General features: G+C 41.6%; 1 protein-coding gene across 15 annotated transcripts in view; it reads right to left on the reverse strand.

Annotated features, from left to right (window-relative positions):
• The window catches only part of cadpsa (Ca2+-dependent activator protein for secretion a), a 573,081-nt gene that overhangs the window by 224,876 nt on the left and 321,887 nt on the right, over positions 1–26,318 (reverse strand). For all 15 annotated transcript variants that reach the window (XM_072582448.1, XM_072582444.1, XM_072582443.1 and 12 more), the window contains exon 9: positions 4,047–4,113. In XM_072582448.1, the coding sequence (XP_072438549.1) occupies positions 4,047–4,113 (67 nt within the window). The remainder of the gene's footprint in view (positions 1–4,046; positions 4,114–26,318) is intronic.

The following is a 26,318-nucleotide window of genomic DNA, read 5'->3' on the forward strand; positions in this document are numbered from 1 at the left end:
AATGTACATGACGACTTCTGGCTACTTACATTCTGCAAACCATCTGCAGCCGCTCAGAGACATCCTGGACCCTGGTACCTGAGAGACAACACACCATTCTGGATTCCCATTTGCTGCCACAAAATCACCTGTCTGACCAGTAACTATCGAGTCTCCTAACACTAAGTACCAATTTACCTTTACCCTTTTCCAGTGACCCCAGAGCCAGTCATAGTTTCACCAACCTGGCTACTGATGCTTTTCTCTGAATGGTCATTCCCCTTCAACGGTATCTAAAACGCTATCCTTGTTTTTGAGGGGAATGGCCACAGGGGATTCCTGCACTCTCTGCCTACTCCCTTTGCCTTTCCTGGTGGTGACCCAGCTACTCTCTGCTTGCACCTTAGTTGTGACCCTCACTCAAACTCTGACCTATGAAGCGCTCAGCATCTTGGGATGATCCAGAGTACATACAGCTTCAGCTCCCTAATATGGTCTCCCAGGGGCTGCAGCTTGGGTGCACTTTCCAGTCATCAGGGATGGTGGAAGTTTCCCTGAACTCCCACATCCTGCAGGAGGAAATGCAACTGCTCTCAAGCTGCCAGAAAGCTAAAATGGAATGTCAAAAGGACTTTACTTGGACTTACCCATACTTATTGCTGAGCCACTGCTCTCTGAAGCCTCTCAAGTCAAAGCCTTACTACTTACTCTGCTACCAACAAATTTTGCAATAGCACATCACTCTCTATCCCTCCACTTTTCTATTTGGTTAGAGGAGGAGGGAAGGGGCCTTAGGCACTCCTTAACATCAGGCTCACAATGACTGACTCTTCAGTGCAGGTGACTGCTTGTCCTTGGAGGGTGCCTTGCTGAGGTCCTCCTTCTGGTAGTGGTGACTGCACCATTGCAAATCTTCATCATGACAGCCAATCCATGTTGTTGCAGATCTCTGCTGGTCACTTGTCTTCACACCTTCTACCAGCATGACAAACCTACCTAAACTCCTACACCTTCTGTTCTTATCTTTCAATCTAGTCTTTGACTTGATCCTGACCTCATACTCCAAATGTACATCATCCATATCTTACCTGATATATTCTAAAAGGTCAGGTGTCCTGCATTAGTTAACCTTAATTAGATATCTGTTATCACTCATATGAGGAACAAGAATGAAAAGAAATAGATTTAAAGGCTTGTGCAAAAGAAGCAAGTGTGAAGTGAGGAAATACTCTTAGCAAGAGGTATAGTTAGTAAGTTTGCAGATGACACCAAAATTGGAGGTGTTGTGGTTACCTCTGAGTACAACAGGATCTGGACCAGATGGGCCAAAGGGCTGAGGACTGGCAGATGGAGTTTAATTTAGATAAATGCGAGGTGCTGCATTTTGTAAAAGCAAATCAGAGCAGGACTTATACACATAATGGTAAAGTCCTGGGGAGTGTTGCTGAATAAAGAGACCTTGGAAGTGGAGTTGCAGGTAGATAGGATAGTGAAGAAGGCGTTTGGTATGGTTTCCTTTATTTGTCAGTGTATTGAGTACAGGAGCTGGGAGGTCATGTTGCGGCTGTACAGGACATTGGTTAGGATACTGTTGGAATATTGCCTGCAATTCTGGTATCCTTCCTATCGGAAAGATGTTGTGAAACTTGAAAGGGTTCAGAAAAGATTTACAAGGGTGTTGCCAGGGTTGGAGGATTTGAGCTATTGGTAGAGGTTGAATAGGCTGGGGCTGTTTTAACCTGGAGCGTCAGAGGCTGAAGATTAGCCTTATTAACATTATAGAGTTTTACAAAATCATGAGGGGCATGGATAGGGTAAATAGACCCCTGGGCTGGGGGAGGCCAGAACTAGAGGGCATAGGTTTAGGGTGAGAGGGGAAAGATATAAAAGAGACCTAAGGGGTCACTTTTTCACACAGAGGGTGGTGCACGTGTGGACTGGGCTGTCAGAGGAAGTGGTGGAGGCTGGTACAATTGCAACATTTAAAAGGCATCTGGATGAGTATATGAACAAGAAGGGTTTGGAGGGATATGGGTTGGGTGCTGGCAGGGGTAGCACTAGATTGGGTTGGGATATCTGGTCGGCATGGATGAGTTGGACTGAAGGACTGTTTTCGTGCTGTACATCTCTGTGACTCTAAGTAGTTAAGATATGGAGTACAGTGCTGGAAATACGGTGGAGGCTGGTTTAATTGAGGTATTCAAGAGGGCACTGGATAATTTTCCTATCAAAACTGGTATCAGTGGGTATTGAGGACATACTCTCTGCCAGTTGGAGTCATACTTGGCACATAGGAAGATGGTCATGGTAATTGGAAGTCAGTCATCTCAGCTTCAGGACATTTCTGCAAGAGTTCCTCAGGTTAGTGTTCTCGGCCCAACCATCTTCAGCTGCTTCATCAATGACTGTCTCTCTTTGATAAGGTCAGAAGTGAAGGTGTTTGCTGATGATTGCTCAATATTCAGTACCATTTGTGACTCCGCAGATACTGAAGCTGCTCATGTTCAAATGCAACAAGATCTGGACAATGTGCAGGCTTGGTCTGATAGGAGCAAGTTACATTTGCGCCACACAAATGCCAGGGTATTGACCATCTCCAATAAGAGACAATCCCATCACAGACCTTTGACATTCAATGGTGATACTATCACTGAATCCCCCACTATCAAGATCTCAATGGGGGTTACCATTGACCAGAAACTCAACTGACTCATCACATAAACATAGTGGCTACAAGAGCAGGTCTGAGACTAGGAATACTATGGCAAGGAACTCTCCTCATGACTCGCCAAAGCCTGTTCATCATCTACAAGGCATTAGACAGGAGTGTGATGGATACACCCCACCTGCCTGGATGGGTGCAGTTCCAACACTCAAGAAGTTTGACACCATCCAGAGCAAAGCAGCCCACTTGATTGTCACCGCATCCACTCCCTCTACCACCAAGCTTTAGTAGTAGTCTGTACTATTTACAAGATGCACTTCAGAAGTTCACCAAAGATCCTCAGACAGCACCTCTCAAACTCACAATCTCTTCCATCTAGGAGGACAAGGGCAGACAATACATGGAAACACCACCAACTGCATTACCAATGCCTAATCTATCCAGCCTGTATATCCTTGGAGACTATGGGCAATTTAACATGGCCAATCCACCTAACCTGCAAAACTTTGAACTGCAGATTTTTGCCCATACAATTACTTTGATCTTTGTGCCACCTGTACGGCTCCTAATCATTATCTTAAACCTTGTGACACTTAAATTTATTCCTGTATAGCTACTCACAGTTACTCTGGTCTATTGTCCACTATTTGGCATGGCCATGCTTGCAACAGTGTTGGGCTACTTACAGATTGGATCAAAAGGACTTTTCTTTGCATTGTGGAGAAAACTCCACGTTCTTCTCACATTGCAACCCCTTTCACTACAAGTTTAGATGAAAGTGGTTGAAATCCTCCATAATCATGATTCAGTATGTTTCTTTACAATTATTTCATACAGCGATATAAATATTTCTCCACGCGCTTGATGTTGTTGCTGGTGTGTAGCATATCCTCAATAGTATGACCAATATCTCAGTCAAAATGAATTCCAGTTATATCTGTTAATTATATGATTTATGTTGATCCAACTGTATTGTTTTTGCAACTCTACCATTGTTTCTTCCTTGTCTTTCATTTCTAAGTACATATAGTCTGCATTATTTAATTGCTAATTCTGTCTTGCAACTTTTTTTTTCTAGTTTTCAATGTAATTCATGTTCACAGTATCCTCACAACAGAATGATACTGACAAACCCTTACAATGTTCTGATAGTCCACTTTGTTTTCAATTCTTGAAGTTCATTCAAGCACAGTTGATAGCCCATATATTTGCTAAGTACTATTATAACAACTATACAGACGACACATTTCACAAGTATTTGAAAGAGAATACTTAAAAGTTAGATTACGGATTAAGTAAAAATTACATTTTTGGCAGTTTTTTTGTTGCAAGTTTGATTCCTAATGTATAATTCTGGAGAACAAGAAAGTCAATGATAGTTGGGATATTCATTTTCATTTACCTGGACAAGAACAAAGAACCTTTTTTTCCATCTTTTCCAAACATTTTTACCAATGGTCCATAAATACCTAGAAGAAAAGTCACAGAAAGTACATTCAGAAACATGTCTTTGAAAATAAAAGCAAAGTTATGAAAGGATTAACACTTTTTTTTTAAAATGCTGAGAATGCATTTAACAATTAGTTGGTCAAGCTCTTTGTTCTGAGTATTCTTTTCAGATGGAACCTAATTGAGATAGAGAAAAGAAACTGACATGTCCAGATGCCAAGGTAACAGACTGACACTAAGACTGAAAAGCAAAACTTTTGGTTGAAACTACATAAAAGGAGACAGAACCACCAGAGTTTAGTGAATGATGAATCTAGTCGTGCAGTATGAGCAAACTGAAGATTACAGACTTTGGATTTGAGAATAACCAAAAGTACAGCTGCTGGAGTTGGTTCTGCTAACCGAATGTCTTATTAGTAGATTTATACCATCCTGACCATCATGAGCAGAGTTGGAGAGATTCTGTGGATATCAACCATTTTTGATATAAACCTGCATTCAAGTGGGTTGTGTACTGCACTTGGGTGAGAATCAAGTTAATTCTCAGCAGAAGAGGAGCATAAATTCTTTGCAAGGGAGGTAGAGATCTGAAAGACATTGTGAAGGAAATTGATGACATATATATTCTAAGTGGACTGCTGAATGAATTCTTCAGATCAGTCTTTGAACTAACTCAGCCATCTCACCCTCTAATGCAGCCTTGAATATTTTCTTTGACCTTACCTCCACTGCTCAGTGTGGAAAACAATTTCAAATAATAACAGCACTCAGAAGAAATTCCTCCCTAATTAATTTATGGGCCAAACTACACCAAATAGACTGTAGCACTTGAAAAAAGCAGTTCACCACCACCTTCTCAGGGGCATCTCGTGATGGGCACTAAATGCTAGCCCAGCCAGCCACACCCACATCCCAAGAATGAATAAATAAAGGAAGAATGACTAATGCCCAAGTGATGGGATGCAGGATTGCTGGCAAGGTTGATTGGCAAGAGGTAGATAGCATTTTCTTTTTCATAATCTTAAACTTATTTTCATTTGCAAGATGTTGAAGTCAACAATTTAGAAATTTAGCCATGTGAAGTATTTCAACCAATAACCTATCTTGAGTTTCTATATTAGTTTTAACGGGAAAATCTGATTCATTTTAAGTTGTTTCACTTAAAGTTTTCAGGAGCCCCACCACAATTTTCAGTGAGGAATTACTGTTACTGCAAACCTGAATATTTCTCTGGTGAGGACATGTTTTGAGAACACACTGAATGTCAAATGTTAAGTTTATGGCCTGCTGATTCTCTGTGATTCAGATGCAGCAGGAAGCGACTGCAGAATTTGTCAGAAGAAAGACTTGAAGATTGGTAGGAATTCACACTTAGTGGGAATTGACTGCACAAGCAGGAAATGACTGCACAAGTTCTCGGTGTGTACAAGTGATCGTCATTTGCAGTGGTCGTGCATATTAATTTGCCATAGCTTAATGATAGGCATTTTAAAAAAAGCATCACATGAATGATCTTGGTTTCAGGTTGCGCTCTTTAAAGCCCACACCTTGGTACAGGCAAGTGTCAGTCATGACTCTGTGCTCAAAATAACTTCAGACAGAAAAGTCATTTTGAATTCAAAGCAATGTACTTCAAATCACTCCAATGTGAGACAGTGCAGGACAGTGCCATAGTTGAATATATATTGTTGGCATGATTGATCATTGGTACAAGAAGCTCTGTATCATGTTTTAGATTTTCATTCTCCATCATTTCCTCCATTTCAGCATTTCAAATTACTACCTTAAAAATGAGCAATCTGACAGGCAACATGCAATGTTTGTTCTCTGTGATGAGGCTTCCCACTCCTTCTATTAAGCTCCCTTTACATACTTCTGGTTAAATTTATAAAGGAAGTGAATTATAACAATCAGGTTAATGGTTTGAAATCTCTCAAATCTATACTATGGGAAAAACTGAGGCTGAACTCAGTGTCATTGATTCACTTCTTTATAGCTGTTTCACATCTTCTGCTCATTCTGTTACATCACTAAAATAGATTGTCAGTTTCACTACAAGTGGGTGAGATGAACCTTCTCTGCTACCCTCATCTATTTGTGAGACAATTTTCCCTTGATATCGACTAAGGTTGGATTTCATCAAACAGAAGACTCTCTGTGGATATGTGAGTGTACAGAAGCACAGATAAATATTAGTGATTCTCTTCAGTAAAGTTACAGCTGTGGTGTAAACTGAAAATCTATTCTGCTCACTTCTTATGGATAGCATTCAGACTTAACCTTGTATTTCAATTCACTACCAATACACATTTAGTAAGATACATTTTTAATGCACAAAGCTACCAGTATTTGGATAGCAGATATTATTCATTATAAAGTCTGGTGAAAGCATTGCAAATAGAATATCAACATTTTTAGATTATATATAATAAAGGAGGCTATTAGCTTCAGTAAAACAGACTGACAGCTACACCGCAGCTGACTGACTTGAACAATAATCATCATTTACACACAAAAACAGAAATTGCTGAATAAAGTAGGCCTGGCAACATCTGTGGAGAGATAAACAGACTAATGTTTCAAGTTCAGTGATCCCTCTTTAGAATTGATTACAGCCAGGAAATGATGACACATCCAACTTCAGCCAGGATGTCCGTCTGAAATAAAACCTAAGCAAAAAAAAAATAAAAAGCATCTCTGATCCTTCTCACTGAAAACAGGCTGATGCGCTTCAATTTTTATTCTGTCCGTTCATAAAATATTCAGTGCACCTCAATAGGGCAAACTAATTTTCTCTAAGTTTAGATTAGGATGATTCAAGACATTGCTTTTAGCCCCCACTCCAAACGCCATTACTTATCTTATGATTCCATCCCTATTCCAGCCAAAAACCAGAGGTTAAACCCATCAGTGGATAGCCTTGCAGCTGAGATGAGTGCTCGACCTCAGATCTATGCTATCACAAAGACCACCTATTTCTACCTCCATGACATCACTTGACTTTGCTTGTCTGTTGGTGAAGACCTCATTCTTATCTTCATTACCTCTAGATTGATTATTCCAATACACTAGCTGAACTGTCATACTCTATTCTCCACAAATTTTATGTCATCTAAGCCTCTACGGTGTGTCTCAGCATCTAGAAGGACAGGCAGCAGATGCAGTGAAGAACCACCAAAGCAGGTTCCCCTCCAAGTCACACACCATTCTCACTTGGAATTAAGCTGCTATTCCTTCATGGCCATTGGGTCAAAATTCGGGTCCAGCCTCCCTACCAACAGTAGTGAGTAGCTTTATACCCCAAGAATGCAGCATTTCAAGAAGGTAACTCACCAGTTCCTTCCCAATTACAATGAGGAATGGGTAAGAACTGCTGGCCTACTCAGCTTAAAACATTTCATAAATAAATAAAAATAACTCACAAACCTGCTCCCATCACCCCCTGCACTTACTGATCTCTACTGTATTCCTGGTCAAGCAACCTCTGGTTTATAACCTGTATCATTTAGTTCCAAATCTCACCACGGCCTCATCCCTCCCAATGTCCAAGTCTATTCGAGCTCACAAACTTCCAGGATATCCATGCTCCTCTAATTCTGATCTTGCGTGCATCCCCAATTATAATTCTTCATTATTAGTATCCATGCCTTCACAGACCATGCCTTCCAGTGAACTACTCCAGTGAGTTGTGACAGCATGGTTTGTCAGGATTGAGGTGCAACAACTTTGGAGTGAGGAGTTGTTGAAGAAAGAAATAAAGACTTACATTTACATGACTCTTTTTCTTAACTTCAGGCAATTGCAAACTGTAGTCAGTAGAATTGTGCAGGAAACCAATTTGCACACAGCAAGCTCCCACATAGAGCAATGTAATGATGATCAGATGTCTTGTTTTTGAGATGGTGATTGATAAATAAATGTGTGGAAAACCATGAATAGGTCCACTGCTCCTCTTCAATGTAGTACTTAGGGACTAAATATAAAATACAACACTTCTGATACTGCAGTGCCCCACCAATGCTCTACTGGAGCTCCAGCCTAGCTTACTGTGCTCAAGTGTGGGATTGAAATCCAGAACTTTCTGATTCAGAGGCAAGGGAGCCACCAACTGTGCCAGGCAGCATCAGGAGACGTAGAAGTCGACGTTTCGGTTGTAACCTTCCTTCAGGACTGAAAGAAAGGTTACACCCGAAACACTGACTTCTCCACCTTCTGATGCTGCCTGGCTTGCTGTGTTCTCCCAGCCGCCTGCCTGTCTACTTTGGATTCCAGCATCCGTGTTCTTTTTTGTCTCTGACTAACTGAGCTACAGGCAGATTGTACAGCACTCAGTACAGAGATTATTTGCTGAAGCTGAGATGGTTGAATATATGATCAAATTCGTAGTAAGCAAACGTCAAGTTCTCACCAAGTCATGTGGACATCTAAGTCATATGGATTTAAAGACAAGTGTAGCACCAAGATGGTTGTTAACTTTTAGCCATCCATCTTGCTCCTGAATTTATAGATCAAAATCAACAGTCTGAAGGTTTGTTGAAATTTCTAGTGCCTAAACAATTTCACCTTAGAATTCCGTCTCGAGTTTTACAACTAATTCTGTGACATGTCAGTCATCCCAACAAACATCAGTTTTCGGCATTTCATTCAATTATAACAACAACTGAACCAACAAAACTCATTACAGTGAGGCTGGGAACTATGGGCACACTACAGCCATGGAACGGAATGTGAACATCCTCGATCATCATGATAAATAAAGCTCACTCGAATTAATAACACGCATCAATGATTGCTGGATAAAAAATTGACAGAAAATTGTTGACCTGTTTAGCAAAACTAATCATACTGACATTTCACACATCATTCTTCACGCATGATGCACTGAGGAAGCAAAAAAAAATAACTTGATATGACGTAGAAAATGTCTGTTTGATTGAAAAATTAAAAAGAAAGATTCAGTGAATTTGATGTAAAGGATGATTTGTTGCAGCTCTTGCTCAACTGCTGAGTGAATCAAGACTGCCCTCTGCTGGATTGAAAAAGGAAAAACCCAACAGTCCCTAGAATGAGCAGAAGATTTTAACTGATTTACAAAGATGCAATATTTTTATATATCTGATCAAGAACCATTAATGAACTGCATCTTATTGAGTCATCAATTCCACACTTTCTAGTCTATTTTTAGGATGAGCACATGACTGCCATGATTATATATTAAATCTGGTTCATGAATATTACCTAACAGCAAATTAAATTGAAGGGCACAGTCCTGATTACATATATCACAGCTCTTTCACCAAGGACATATTTTCTTGCAGACTGTCTTTATTACATTTACCCAAGCAACGTTTAGATTTCTTCTTCCACAATTAATCCACTTACATCAAAAAATTCAAAGCAAAACTGATCCATCTCACTGTGCAAGAGCCCAACTCCTCAGTAACAAAAACATTAACTTCCTTGAGAAGAAATCAGAAAGGGACTGCATTTCTCTTAACATAACAAGATGACCAGATATGAACTTTTCAAGGACCATCTGGTCTCCCTCTCCTTGTGCCCCCTCCAAGCAAAAGTTCATAAATTGGCTCAAATATTTAAGTAAAACAATAAAAACACAAAGGTACAGAAATCTGATGAAGAATGAAGAGATAACTAATTCTCAGACTCCCCCTTTTGAAAATCTGTGGAGTAACTGATGATGAACAAATGCTCCACAGCAGACAAACTGATTATATCAGATCATGTTTATCATCTGAAGATTAATCTTGACTCAACATCAGGTTGATTTCAGACTGTATTCTAACAGAGTGGTAAGTGGGCTCTCAATTTTCAGGTGGGTAAAATATTTAGTAATGGAATCACACACTCTAACATGTGGTTAGGTCTCCAACTCACTGCTGTGAAAATCTGAAGGTGGACTGTCCGATCCTTTTTCATGAGGGGCACATTTCGACCTATATCGCACTCCAGCGCCAGATGAGAATAATTTGGAAGGATAAGCTTTGGTACAACATTAAATATGGATTTCAAAGAATGAAGTTAAGGTCTTAAGAAACTATTAACAACTTGCTGAGGAAAAGAAAAATAAACAAAAGAGTAAATTTTTTAAGTTATTCATTAATAAAGAAGACTGTTTCAAAGAAGTTGATTGCCTTTTTGCATACAAAGCAGTCAACAGAGATAGACTTGACCAAAGTACTGGTTACAAGGAAGGAGGAAGAGACCAAGGTCAAGATAAAAAGCTGGCTTTAACTAACACCAACTTTGCATCAACTTTTGTGGAGCACACTCTAAGCAGGCTTGATGGAATCCATATGAAAGTGGGGTTGAGAGTGTCAGCCTGGGTTTTCCTGCTTGTCAGTTGCATGGTTAGGCTTTTGGGATACAGGAAGAGGAGCGGGAGTCTCTATGCATGCACGTACCTAGCTCACACCTACACATACTCACTCATACACCCACACTCATGCTCACACACGCTTGTTCATACAGTCACACACACACACTCTCTTTCTAACTATCACCCACATGCATACACACAAACTCTGACACATTCACATGTACTCTCACACAGTCTCACATATACTGTTACTCACACAGTCTCACACATACCCAAACACTCATTCACATACTTGCTCACACACAACTTTCTTTCATGCACTTTTGGACATTATCTTGCGCACACACTCTCGCACACACACAATTCACGTTTTCTCTCTCATGCACTCAAATCTCTCAACTCAAACACACTCTCTCATGCACTCACCCACACACTCGCTTGCTCATGTATGCACTCATATACACAACTCCCAGTTACTTACTCACTGATGACCCGGGGGGGGGTCTGATCACCTCAATCGACCATCCTGACTCTTGTACTCCTTTGAGGAGTTGATGCCTCTGCAGGAGAGTAAGAACCTCTTCTCTTCCTAAATTCGATGCTAGGCTGCAGCAATGTACTGCTCCCGACTTCTCCCCAGCCACCCTCTCCGCCAGGCAGCCTCTTGCCCACAGTTGTTTCCAGTGTGATGCATGGTACGTTGGTCAAACTTGATTTAGAGGAAATTGTTCTCACTGTTTCCAGGGTATAGATAATGTGGGAAAGCAAAGGAAATTATTTTGCAAGGACTTAGATGTGGAAGCTGTTCTTGCCAACTTAATGCCTTTTTTTCTCCAACTGCTGGCAGGGGTTTTGGTTGGGGTGTGGTTTAGTGTCACTGTTGCTGGGAAAGCAAAAAATAACAATAAGCCACATGAAAGCTCTCCAACTTCCTTGAGGAGCTACAGTCATTGTTTTCTAATCAGATTGGACCTTTCCAGAATCTAGGGAATTTTGGACAATTCAAATCAATGCATCTCTTTTCTCAGTGGCCATTTCTTTAAACACCTGAGGATAAAGTCCATTAAGGCCAGTGAACATGTTATTGTTGTTTGCTGGTTCTGAAGAAGGATCAGTAGACCCAAAATGGTGCCCCTGCTTTCTCTGCACAGATGCCGCTTGTTGTGTTTCTCCAGCTACTTTTGTTTTTGTTTCAGATTTCCAGCATCTGGAGTTCTTTTGTTTAATGTTTTATGTTTCTGGCTCTTTTACACATTCTGATTCAGAACGATTTCTGGGATGCTACTTGTATCATTTACAGTGAAGACAAATTGAAATGTACGTTTAATTCAGCTGCCATTTCCCATTTTTCAATTACTAATTCCTCAGATTCATCTTTGGAAGACCATTACTCACTCACTTACTCTGTTTCTTTTTAAATACCTCTGGGAACCCTGTTTTCCTTAATTTGCTAGAACATCTTTAAGAATGGCTCCGAAATTCTGATGAAAAAATATCCAGGGAACCATAGAAGTCTTCTGCACAGGAGATTCATGGAGACATGCTTCCTGTTATAAAGCTGTCCAGGAATGTCTGATGAAGGGCTTATGCCCAAAATGTCAACTCTCCTGCTCCTCGGATGCTGCCTGACCTGCTGTGCTTTTCCAGTGCCACACTTTTCAACTCTTATCTGCAGTTCTCACTTTCTCTCTACTCCTGCTCCTATGTCTGAAAGATTTAAAGGTTGGAGAATTAGACATGGCTATCATGGAGCTTGCAATTCCAAAATTTCAGCTCATAACTCCATTCAGGGTCCTGACTTGGAAACCCTGCCCTCTGGTTCAAGAACTTCATCAAGACTCAAGACATGTCTGCCCATAACTCCAACAATTTTCTTGCTATCACTTCCCTATTGATTGTAATTTTCTTGTGTTCTTCCTTCCTTTTCATTTCTCGATTCATAGATATTTCTGGGTCTTACTTTTACCCTCTATAGTGAGGGTACCGTTTCAATTCATTTACCATTTCCTTATTTTCCATGATTAATCCTCCAGTTCCATCCTCCAGTCAGATACTTGACTTACTATTTCCCTTTTTAGAAACATTTACAATCTTGTTATATATCTAGTTATTTTGCTCTCATACTGTATTTTCTCCCTCCCTCCCTCGGTACAAGTGAGCAGGAGCCTCAGCTCTTGACCTTGTCTAACAGCTATGAGATTCTTGCTCCCTGTATGGATGAGGGAAAGGGCTGTGGACAGGATGAGTCAGCTGACCCTGCCACCATGGTGTAACTGAGGACACAGTACAGAGGTCCATCCCAAAGAAATGGGGAGGTGATTAGACAGCCATGGCTGACAAAGGAAGTCAGGAGATGTATCAAATAAGAGACAGCCTATACAGCGGCCAAGAGCACTGGGAAATCAGAAGATTAGAAAGGCTACCAAAACAAACCGAGGATAATAAAGAGAGAAATAAGGAAGGAGAGGATTGAGCATGAAGGTAGACTAGCCAGTAATATTAGAAATGATAGTAAAAGTTTCTTTCAATACATAAGAAACAAACGAGAGAGAAAAGTAGACATCGGGCCGCACCAAATTGATGCTGGAAGACGAATGCTGGGAGATAAGGAAATAGCTGAAGAACTTAAAATGTACTTTTTGTCAGTCTTTGCAGTGAAAGACATGAGTAAAATCCCAACAATTAAAAGGAGAGTCAGAGGCAGAGTTAAGTATGGTAGCCATTACAAAAGAGCGACAAAAAAGCAAGTGCTAGAAAAGCAAAAGGTCGAAAACTTGATAAATCTTCTGGCCCCAATGGGCTACATCCGAGAGTTCTGAGAGGTTGGCTGAATAGTGGAGGCGCTAACTGTGATCTTTCAAAAATCACTGGATTACCTATGGAGATAAGAATGGATTGTAGATCCAGGAGATCCTGAAGCGAACGTCAGGTATCCATTTTGCTTTAATTGTGTAATAGTGTAACTAATTTCAATGACATTACAGGCCCTAAGTTTCAAGGATGCATGAAGAAGAGGTAAGGTACGTTAAACTTGAAGCTGTGGAGATTCAGAACACTTTACGAATCAATTAAAATTGTTCCAAAGTTGGAATCAAGTTTAGGTGAGTTTTTGGAGGAAGGCAAAGAATGAAGGTGTCTTAGGAGTCAGTATTGAGAGCTAAGCTGTTTCCAATTTGCAATAAATTGCCTGGATTTAGAAAGCAAATGTAATTTTGGGCAAAAATAATCGAATTTTCAGTGAATTTCTAACTCGGAAAAAAAAATCTCAGAAATTACAGAATCAATAGTACAATTTAAGGTGGATTGAATAATGGCAACAGAATGCAAACAAGTGCATTTCAAAGGAAGGACAAAGATAACAATGGCAATCACTCTCATAACAAGCAAGCTCCTTGTGCAAGTCTTGATGATTTCCATTGAATGACCTCTACTATTCAGTAGCATCAGCATTTTAAAAAATGTGCAACTCCAGGGGCATCTATTGTCAGGTGTCATCAAGTAGCAGCTGGCAGATTTTCATATACAGCTGGATGAAACAATCAAAACATTACTGAACATCCCTTTTAACTATATAATGCTAATATTCATAGTATAAGCAAGTTACCGCAACTAAATGTCATCTTCCCAAATAGAAGGATTTGTATTTACTTCAGGTTACTTGATGCAATATCTAGGTGCAGGTACATTGTAAAAGAATCTCGAGTTTTCATGGTGCAAGACACAAAAAGCATTCTAAAAGTTCTAAATAATCAAGGATTAGAAGGGAGATAGGAAATAAATACAATAATTATCACAAGAGAGAATGTTCAACAAGAACTAATGGGGCTAAAGGCTGATAATTTCCCTGGACCTGATGAGATTTTAAAGAAAATACCTACAGAGATAGAAAATGAAAACATAGTAATCTTCCAAGAATCCATAGATCCCAGAAATGTCCCAGAGAATGGAAAACCGTCAATGTAACACCATTATTCAAAAAGTGAAGGAAACAAAAATCAGCCAGTTAGCTTAATATCTGTCATCAGGAAAATGTTGCAGCCTATTATAAAGAATGTGATAACAGAGCATTTGGAAATACATAACATAGAAAAGCAAAACCAGCAAAGCTTCATGAAAAAGAAATCCTGCCTGGTGAATTAGTTTGAATTCTTTGAGCAAGTAACAAGTAGAATAGATAAAAAGGACTATATTTGGATTTCCAAAAGATATTCAGCAGGATACCACATGGAAGGCTATGTAATAAGAGCCCTTGCTGTTGGCATAGTATATTTGCATGGGTATAGGACTGACAAAGTAATAGAGGCTGAGATTTGGGTTAAGAGGGTAAATGGCCACAATTATTTACAATATATATGAATGCCTTGGATGAGAGAAGTGAATGTATTATAACTAAGTTTAAGGATGACACAAAAATAGATGGGAGGAAGGACAAGCAAGTGGGCAAAACTTGGTAGAAGAAATTTTATGGGGGAAAATATGAATACTAAAAAAGGAATTAAGAATAAAAATAGGGAAATCTTACTAAAATTATACAAGGCATTATTCAGACCACACCTAGAATACTGTGAACTGTATTGGTCCCCTTATCTAACAGAACATATATTGGCATTGGAAACAAAAAGTGTGGTGCTGGAAAAGCACAGCCGGTCAGGCAGTATCCGAGGAGCAGGAGAACCGATGTTTCGAGCATAAGCCCTTCATCAGGAATGTGGGGGTGCCTCAAGGGGGCTGAGAGATAAGTGGGAGGGGAGTGGGGCTAGGGAGAAGGTAGCTAGGAATGCTATAGGTAGAGGAAGGTAGGGGGTGATGGCGATAGGTCGGAGTGGAGGGCAGAGCAGATTGGTGGGAAGGAAGGTGGACAGGTAGGACAGTTCAAGAGGGCAGTGCCGAGTTGGAGGGTTGGATCTGGGATAAGGTGGGGGGATGAAAGGAGATGAGGAAACAGGTGAAATCAACATTGATCCTGTGTGGTTGGAGGGTCCTGGGCTGAAGCTGAAGTGTTCTTCCTCCAGGGTTCGTGTGGCTAGGATTTGGTGGTGGAGGAGGCCCAGAATTTGCATGTCCTTGGCGGAGTGGAAGGGGCAGTTGAAATGTTCGGCCAAAGAGCGGTGGGGTTGATTGCTGCCTGTGTACCGGAAATGTTCTCTGAAATGTTCAGCAAGTTGGCGTCCTGTCTACTCAGTGTAGAGGAGACCACATTGACAGCAATGGACACAGTAGATGAGGTGATTGGAGGTGCAGGAAAATCTCTACTGGATGTGTAAGGATTCTTTGGGGCCTTGAATGGAAGTGAGGGGGGAGGTTTTACACGATCTTGTGGTGACAAGGGAAGGTGCCGGGAATGGAGGGTGGGTTGGTGAGGGGCATGTACCTAACGAGGGAATTGTGGAGGAAATGGTCTGTGGAATGCAGATAGGGATGGGAAGGGAAACACGTATCTCTGGTGGTGGAGTCTGACTCTAGGTGACGGAAATGGCGGCAGATGGTGCATTGTATCCGAAGGTTGGTGGCATACAAGGTGAAGACCTGGGGGGTTCTGACCTTGTTGTGATTGGAGGGGTGGCACTCAAGAGTGGAGGTGCAGGAAGTGGAGGAGATGCACTTGAGGGCATTGTTGACCACGTGGGGTGGGAAATTGCGGTCCTTGAAGTAGGAGGCCATCTGGGATGTTCTGGAGTGTAACTGGTCTTTCTGGGAGAAGATGTGGTGGAGGCGGAGGAATTGGGAATAAGGGATAGCATGTTTACAGTGGGGGGGTTGGGAGATGGTGTAGTCCAGGTAGCTGTGGAAGTCAGTAGGTTTGAAGTACATGTCCATGTTAAGTTGGTCACCAGAAATGGAGATGGAGGGGTCCAGGAAGGGGAGAGAGATGTCTGAGCTAGTCCAGGTGAACTTAGGTCAAGGTTGAAGGTGTTTGTGAAGTTGATGAAGTGTTCAACCTCCTCGTGGGAGCACGAGGTGGTGCCAATACAGTCACTCATTGATGTAGCGGAGGGAAAGGTGGGGAATGGTGCCGGTGTAGCTGCGGAAGATGGACTGTTCCACGTATCCGACAAAGAGGCAGGCAAAGCTGGGGCCCATGCTGGTGCCCATGGCTACCCCTTTGGTCTGAAGGAAGTGAGAGGATTCAAAGAAGAAATTGTTGAGGGTGAGGACCTGTTCAGCCAACCAAATGAGTGAGTTGGTGTAAATGTACTGGCTGGTTCAATGGGAGAGGAAGAAATGCAGGGTTTGGAGGCCTTTGTCATGGGGGATGAATGTGTAGAGGATCTCGATGTCTATGGTAAAGATGAGACATTGGGGGCTGGGGAACCGAAGTCAGGGAGGAGTTGGAGGGTGTGGACAGTGTCCCAAATGTATGTAGGGAGGACCTGGACCAAGGGGGACAGGACAGTGTCAAGGTATGTGGAGATAAGTTCAATGGGACAGGAGCAAGCGGAGATGATGGGTCAACCGGGGCAGCCAGGTTTGTGAATTTTGGGTAAGAGGTAAAACCAAACGGTGCGGGTTTCCCAGACTATGAGGTTGGAAGCTGTGGTTGGGAAATCTCCAGAAGTGATGAGGTGTGGTCGTGGTCGAGGGGGCAGTAGGAGGAGCTGTCAGTGAATTGGCATCTGGGTTCAACGCTGTACAGATCGATGCACCAAACTATTACTGCACCCCCCTCCCCCCCTTTGTCCACTGGTTTGATGGTGAGGTTGGAGTTGGAGCAGAGGGAGTAGAGTGCTGCATGTTGGAGAGGGTGTGAGAGTGGACAAGTTGACACAGTCAATGTCGTGGCGGCAGTTGGAGATGAAGAGGTTGACGTCAGGTAACAGACCAGCATGGGGTGTCCAAGTGGATAGAGTATGTTGGAGGCAGGCAAAGGGGTCCTCGAAGAGTAGGTGGATGTCCTGATCGATAAAGCAAGCACGGAGACATAGGAAGACAATGCGTGTTGAATTCTGGGAGCATAGTGGGTTGAAGCTGAGGCCTTTACTCAGGACTGATGACTCATCCTCAGTGAGGGGGTGGTCTGGGGTGATGGTAAAACATGGCAGGGCTGGGGGCTAGCACGTGATGTGTGACTGGAGTTGGGAGTGGGGCGGAGACTGTCTCTTGCGTGGGTGTGGTAATGGTATCATGGGTAACATCACCAAAGGAAGTGATGCACACTGTGGGGGTCACGGGGGTGTTAATCAGTTAATTTAGTGGTATCTGCGGGGGCAGAGGTGATGTTCCGTGTGATGTTTTTGGCGGTGGCTGCGCGTTAGTCAGTGGTGTTCCAGTGAGTGACATCGGTGGGGGTAGAAGTGGCTGAGATGGCAGCACCTACTGGGGCAGAAGTGATGTGAAGAGTAGTCTTGGCGGTGATTCTGGCAGCGATCGTGGAGGTGGTTGTCTTGGCGGTGATTACGGAGGCGGTATAATCAGCGGTGGCTGCACTCTGTGGGTTGGGGGGGGGGGGGCAGAAGTGACATCATTGTTTGCTGTGGTGGTGATGGCTGTAGCAGCCATGTGGCTAATGGCGTCCGAGCAGTTCCAGAGTCCGGAAGAAGGTTCTGGAATGATGGAGGAATCCCGAGTTTGGAGATAAGCACTTGAAAGTTTGGTGTACTTATGTTCCTTGATGTCAGATAAACTGAAGAAAAAGTGTTAGTTGAGTGTGTGGATTCTTCTCAGGATGAAGAACAGCAGAGGGCCTTTGCAGGTCTGGGAGAGTGTGGCTGTGAGCTGGGTCAGGGCTGACTGCAGGGAGAGTAGATAGTGGCGCATGGCTGTGAGCATGGAGTGGAGGATCTGGATGGAAAACCATTCTGGAGGCTTTGGATTTTCTGTAGGTAGTGGATGTCCTGGCCAGGTCCAAATTGTGGTAGTCTGAATGTAGTCTGAAGTCCATGAGGGATCAGTTGGTTGTGTTGGCAGGCACTGAGCAAGAGTAGCGGCTAAAGAGCTTCAGGGCAGAGGAGACAATCTGGGGGGTGCAGTGAGAGAGAAAATCATTGAGATCCTTGTAGAGGGAGGAGTATAACTTCTTCAAGTGGGCATCCTTGGAAGAGACTTTGCAGTAAGGTTATAATTAATTAGGAGAAAGTGAGGACTGCAGATCAGAGTCAAAGTATGGCACTGGAACAGCACAGGTCAGACAGCATTTGAGCAGGAGAATCAACATTTTGAGCATCAGCTCTTCATCAGGAATGCTGGGGGTGGAGGGGGGGAGGGGGTGCCCAAAGGGGCTGAGAGATAAATGGGAGAGGGGTGGGGCTGGGGGAGGGGGGGGGAAAGGTAGCTGTTAATGTGATAGGTAGATGACGGTGGGGGGTGATGGTGATAGGTTGGAGTCCAGGGTGGAGAGTGGATAGGTGGGAGGGAAGGTGGACAAGTAGGACAGTGGGAAGGAAGATGGACAGGTAGGACAGTGGAAACTGTTCAGAGAAAATTCACAAGGTTGATCCAGGGTATTGAGAAGAAGTTGAGTGGGTTGGGTCATTCGAGTGTAGAAGAATTTATTGTAACATAAGTGATTCTTCGGGAGTTTCACAGTGTAGGTGCTGAGAGGTTCTGTCCTCTTTTTGGAGAGGCTAAAACAAGAGGAGTCATTCATTTAAAACAAAGATGAGAAGGAATTTCCTCTCTCAAGGGGACTCAATCTGTGGAATTATTTGCTGCTGAGGACTGTGGATGCTAGGTCAATAAGTATATTCAAGGCCGAGATAGACATATTTTTAATCAGTAATGGAATCAAGGTTTATAGGGAAAAGGAAAGAAAGTGCAGTTGAGGATGGTCAGGTCAGTCATGGCCTCATTGATTGATGGTAGAGATTTGATGGGCAGAGCAGCTTATTTCTGCTCTGACATCTTTACGATTTTATGATTTAATCTTACCAGCCCATTGTCAATTCGGCCCCTAAATGGGTAGTTAATGCTCATAGGAGAACTAAGTTAAAAGGATGTGGAAGTAAAGGTGCACTGCCAGATACTCCAGCAGACATTGCATAAGATTCAACTGAGGTATATTCCAGCAAGAACGAAAGACTCAAAGGAAGGGTGCAACATCTGTGGCTAACTAAGGAAAATAAGCAGAGTATTAAAGTGAAAGAAATGACATGCAATTTCACCAAGGTTAATGGCAGGTCAGAAGGTATGACTGGATTAGAAATAAAAAAAACTATTAAAAATAGATGGAGAAATTTGAGTATGAGGGAAAGCTAGTTAGAAATATGAATGCAGATATTAATGGGAAGGTGGTGATAGCCTAGTTGTATTGCTAGATACTACTAATCCATTAACTAAACTCATGTTCTGAAGAGCTGCGTTTAAATCCCGCCATGGTACATGATGGAATTTGAATTCAATAAAAGGTATCTGGAATTAAAAACCAACTAATTACCATGAAGCCATTGTCGATTGTTGGAAAAACCCATGTGGCTCAATGTCCTTCAGGAAACTAAATCCTTACGTGATGTGGCGTACTTGTGATCCAGACCCACAGCAATGTGCTTGACTCTCAACTGGCTCCCTGAAATGTATTAATCAGTTGTTCCAACCTCTACAAAGTCTCAAACAAATGAAACTGGATGGATCACCGGGCATTGAACTGGGCACCAGAAAAGAAAATGGCAGAAACAGTCTTGTCAACCCTGCAACATTCTCCTTACTAACATTTGGGGGTTCGTGCCAAAATTGCAAGAGCTACCTCACAGACTGGTCAAGCAACAGCCTGACATAGTCATACTCACGCAATCATACCTAACAGGCAACGTCCTACACACCATCACCATCCCTGGATATGTCCTGTCCCACTGGTAGGACAGACCCACTAGAGGTGGCAGCACAGTAGGATCCGGTCAGGAAGGAGTTTCCCTGACATTCTTCAATATTGACTCCAGATCTCATGAAGTCGCTTGGCTTCACATTAAACATGGGCAAAGAAACTTCCTGCTGATTCACACTGTCCTTCCTCAGCTGATGAATCAGTATTCCTCCATGGTGAGCTTGGTGGAAGCACTGAGGATGACAAGTGCACAAAATGTACTCTGGGTGGGGGTGTTTCACTGTCTAACACAGCATTAGTAAGCTCAGTACCATCGCTGTCCCCCACTACCAACATCCTTGGTTACCATTGACCAGAAACTCAAGTGTGCAGGTTAGGTGGATTGGCTTTGTTAAATTGCCCTGTAGTATCCAGGGATGCTCAGGTTAGGTGCATCAGCCATGGTTAATGTAGGGTTCCAGGAATAGGGTGGGCATGCATGGGTCTTGATGTGATGCTTTTAGGAGAATCAGTGCAGACTCAATGGGCTGAATGGCCTCTTTTCACACTATAGGGATTCTACAATTCTATTTTATGATTTTTCCTTCCAGGACAAAGCAGTCCACTTGATTGGCACCATATCTACAAGCACCCACTCCCTCCACCACTGACGCTCAGTAGCAGTAGTCTATGCTAACTATAAGATACATTGTAGAAATTCACTAAAGACAATCAGACAGCACTTTCCAAACTCACAATCACTTGAATCTAAAAGGACAAGGGCAGCAGATACATGGGAACACCACCACTAGCAAGTTCCCCTCAAAGTCCCTCACCATCCTGAATGGGAACTATTTTGTTATTCTTTTACTGTGACTGGGAAATCTTAGGATTTTCTCCCTAAAGGTGTTGTGGTCAACCCAAAGCAGGTGAACTGCAGTGGTTCAAGAAGGCAGCTCGCTACCACCTTTGAGAGGACAACTAGGGACAGTCCATAAACACTGGCCAGACAGCGATGTCCACAACCCACGAGTGAAAGAAAGAAAATTGAGGGTTTCTTGAGATGAAATATGTGAGTAAAATAAGCACAGATTCTCTGAAGAACAAGGCTAGGGAAATAAGGTCTGTCTTCACTGTTTGGAATACAACTGACTTCCTAGGAATACCATGTAAATCCAGAGAAGACAGAGGGGGAGGAACTTAAACAATCATATTTATTAGCAAAATGTACTAAAGAAATTGTTAGAACTAAAAGCTGATAAGTGCCCAGATCTTGATGGACTTCATCCATGGGACATAAAATAAATGGTTACTGAGATGGTAGATGTAATTTTGCCAAAATTCCCTCGATTCTGCAAAGGCCTCATCAGTTTAGAAAATATGAATGACACCTCTCAATTGACTAATTTACTAGAGTTCTTTGAGGAAGAACAAGCAACACTGGTAAAGGGGAATCTGTAGATGTGGGGCATTTGGAATTCCAAATGGCATTTGACAAGGTGCAAATTCAAAAGTTAGTTAAAAAAGCAAGAGCTACAGGATGTAAAATATGAACACGGACAGAGGATTGGTTAATTAAAGGAGGAAGAGCGTCAGCATAAATGAGTCAATTTAAGGTTGTCAAATGTGATGAACAGAGCATCAAAGGATCACAATTTATGGAGGGACCGAATCTATGGTTGCTAAATTGCGGATGACACAAAGATAGGTAGGTAAGTTAGTTGTGTAAATGACCTAAGGAGTCTTCGCAGGAATATGGTTAAGTCAGTGAGCAACAAGTTGTCAGATGGAGTATAATGTGGGAAAATGTGAACATATCCACTTTGGTGGGAAAAATGGTCAAATGGAGAAATTACAGAATTCTGAGTGCAAAGGGTCTAGGTGTTCTGATACATTAATCACAAAATGTTAGTACGCAGGTACAGCAAGTGATAAGGAAGACAGATTGAATGCAGTTGTTCGTTGCAACAGGTTTGGAATATTATAGTTGGGAAGTTTTGTTACAGTTTCATTTATTGTTGTTGAGACAATGACTAAAGTATGGTGTATAGTTTTGATCTCCTTATTTAAGGAAGGATAAAATTGCATTAGAAGCTATTCAGAGAACAGTCATTCAACTGATTCATTGAATGGGGAGTTTATTGTATCAGGAAAAATTAGATTGGTTGAACCTGTATCCATTGAAGTTTAGAAGAATGAGAAATGGTCTCATTTAAACATGTAAGAACTTAGGGGACTTAATAGAGTAGATCCCCTTGTGAGATAAACTGTGTTTCCCAGTTCTAGTCTATGAATAGAGGCTTCCCATTTAAGATGATGATGAGAATAATTTTTTTCCTCTCAAAAGCTGTGCATCTATTGATTTGTTTTTCTCTCCAGACAGTAATGAGGTAGGGCCATTGAACAGTTTAAAGATATAGATAAATAGATTTGAGACTGACAAGGTAACTCAAAAGGATATCATTGGTAGGCAGAAAATTCATGTTGAAGTCACAATCAGGTCAGCCATAACCTTATTGAACAGTGGAGCACAGTTGATGGCCTAATTCATATGTTCATACAAATACGTGTTGTGATTTTTAACATTTGGACTCCGCTGAAAATCAATTCTATTTATTCCCACAGAATATTACAACTGTTATTGCCCATGAACAGCAAACATATTTCAAATACTTCATGCAATAGAATGCAAAAAAGGACCTGGCCTTATTGATCACATCCTTGCAAAATACATACTCCATCACATTCCAATTACTGCAGCCTGATGTTTCTTAGATGCATCCAAAGTCCTGGTTTCAAACCTCCTTCCTGAAAATGCACGCTAGATGTTGATGGCTTCTTATGTGAACACTTTTTTTTTACAGGAAAAATAGTTACCTTGCTATTACATTATAAAAAGTGAATCACAACATGGTTTGAACATCATCCTTACTGCTTCACAAGCACCATGACACCATTTATGCCATGTTAGATTAAAGATCAATGTAAGCAATAAATTGGGTATTTGTTTATGTACTAAACTATTTTCTTGAAGGAAGCTCTCCACAGCATACATTAAACCCAGATTGTCCGGGTTCACAGTAACAAATTTTCCCATTTGATGATTGGAAAAGTAGGGCAGAGTAGTGAATAACATTTCTACAGAAGGCAATTTTAGCACTGAGATGTGCTTAGATAATCTCCAGATCAATGAGCGTTGTATCTTGAATGTTATCACTCAGAACATCTTGAACTGGGAATAAATTTACCTATTGGAAAGATCCTTTTTTTGTAAACTACACAATGAATTATTTAAGGACATACCTTTAAAAACTAAAATTTCTCAATGTAATTTATGAAGTTCTGGGTTTTGTACTGCAATGGGTAACATCCTTGCCACTGACCCAGAAGCTCCAGGTTCCAGTTCTGCTGTTATTGGCTCAGGGAGCTGTATTTATAATTCACCAAACACAACAAGCATCAACTTGTCAATCCTTCCACCACACACCAACCACAGGTGCTAAAAGTGGGAGAGATTCTTGGTCAACAGTGTGGTGTGAGGAAATTGGCACCTCTACCATCACTATGTGTAATATCCAGACTACAATATGCTTGCTGGCTGCTCCCTTGTTGTTGGTGTCCCAAACCTGAACATCCTCTTGCTGCTGGACCCTGATCCTGGACCTCTTGCTGCTTCCACACTCACTGCTGTATTTAAACTGAAGACTGAATTCCGTTGTATAATAAAACACAGTAAATACTTTTGATCTGTTAACATTGGCCTAAATAATTGTATTATGTAAACGTGAACATATTGATGATTTAATATTTCTTTCGGTTATGAATGGTTTCTTAATACAGTGAATCGCCTTTTCATCTTTTCTTGAGCAAAGATGATATATTCCTTGTCTTGGTCATCATTTAATTGACATTTGTTCTTGCATTATTCCCATTTTAATTCTAAGAATCATTGTTGATTCCCATTTCACTATTAAACACACAAATCTCCAAAGATAATAATCTGCATTTTCAAAACATAATACCAGTCCTAATCTCTGTATGTTTTCTAGTGGTGATGCATCAAATTTTACTAATTACCAGCTATTTGAAAACATGTCTGCACACAGCCAGTAAGTCTCCCTTCCACGGGACATTAATCTCTGCTTTTTAGGTCACTTTGCCGATAATAGATATGAAACAAATCTCGGAAATGAAAGGCAAATAAATCACCAGCTCCTGTTGAGACGCTCAGTCTCTTCCACATAACATCTCGTCGTGTATAGAATTAGTGGACACTATGGTAAGCAGCACTTCTAATCGTGTTATTAGAAAAATGACCTTGTTAGTACATTGCCAGTAATAAATAGAATACTTGCATGTATTGTGTAACAAGTCAAATAGTTCATGAGAAATGTTACAGGGTACTGTATTTTGTGGATAATCATCCACCAATTCTGGGAAGAGTTGACTCTTTGCTTGGCCCACTGAAATGTTCTTGCTTGTGTCTCTAGTATAACATTGCTGCCACCTGCTGAATTAGAGTCTGGAGCAGGAGTGACACATATTGGCGACAATTTGCATTTGTAATTTCAGGAGCTATTAATCTTCACTAGCAGAAATGTAGGTGCTACAATCAGACATTTAGCAAAACAGCGGACATTAGTTCCTACACATTAACACTAAAACTGTCAGAATATCTAAAGTTTCAATATTCCAAATTTAATATTTTAATTTACTGAATATTTTCCAACCCACTTTCTCTCACTTTTCCCTGCAGTCTGCTTGTCACTAATGATTCTATTTAATTGTATGATTTGGATTGTTGACCTCTTTATAACTCTAACTAGTCATCCACCCAGAAGCTCTTTCTAATAAGTGAAACACTGTCATGTTTCCAGCTGATGGTACTACTGGACAATCAGATCCCAGAGTGAAAGCTGACCTGAGAAATCCTAAGTTTAATTATGATAAATAATACTTTTATACTGGATGTTCTAGGCTTCCCTGTCAATAGGATGGGGTTTCCTCCTCTAGTGTGATGTTTAATTGTCCACTACTTGATGTGGCAGGCTGGTGGAGGTTATATCTGATCCATTGGTTGTGGAATCCCATAACTATGTCCATCTCTTGTTGCTTATGCTGTTTGACATCTGGATAGACCTATGTTGTAGTGTCACCAGGTTGACCTCTCATTTTTAGGTGTGCCTGGTGCTGCTCCTGGTACTGGTACGTCCTCCTACAGTCTCCATTTAACCATATCCCTGGGTTCATGGTGATGGCCAAATGAAAGGTACACCAGACTATGAGATGTTAGATTCTGTTTGACAGCTTGTGTAATAATTTCACTTCTGCTAACAACCTACAGCATCTCACGGTTACCCAGTCTTGAGTTGGTGGAACTGTTCAAAGTCTGTCCCATTTACCATGGTGATAGTTCCACACCAACACATTGAAGGGTATCCTTAGTATAAAGGTGGGATTTTGTCTCCACATTAGTGACCAGTGGTCACTTGTACCAATACTGTCATGGATAGATACACTGCAATCAGCAGGCTAATGATGAGATTGAGTTTTTTTTACCCCTCTAGCTCAAGGACTAGCAGCTATCCTAGCTAACACTGCTTCCATCCAGTGGTGTTCAAAATTCAAGAGCATTGATTTAATAGCATAGGGACATAAGGATCTGTGGTAAGTTGGAGGAGGATTCCTTACCCATAATTGACCTGATGCTATGGGATTTCACAGTTTCTGGAGTCAATATTGAGGACTCCCACACAGCTTCTTCCTGACTGTACACTACGGTGTCATCAGTCTGTCCTGCCGGTGGAACAAGACATATCCAAGCATAGCGATTATGTTGTCTGTGATATTGTAACGTATGATTCTGTGTGTATGACTATGTTAGGTTGTTGCCTGTTGGGATATCTTTCCCAATTTTGGCTTTAGCCCCCAGATGTTTGGAAGGAGGACTTTGCAGAGACAACAAGGCTGAGTTTACCACTGTTGCTTCTCGTACCTAGATCAATGCTAGCTGTTTCATTCAGTTTCATACCTTTGCTAAAACATTTTTAGTGGTTTGATATACCAGAATGGCTTGCTAGGTTTCAGAGAGCAGGAAAAAGTGAGCACTGCAGATACTGGAGAGTCAGAGTCAGAAGTGTGGTGCTGGAAAAGCA

The sequence above is a fragment of the Chiloscyllium punctatum genome, chromosome 12, assembly GCF_047496795.1.
Source record: "Chiloscyllium punctatum isolate Juve2018m chromosome 12, sChiPun1.3, whole genome shotgun sequence".
Lineage (NCBI taxonomy): Eukaryota > Metazoa > Chordata > Chondrichthyes > Orectolobiformes > Hemiscylliidae > Chiloscyllium > Chiloscyllium punctatum.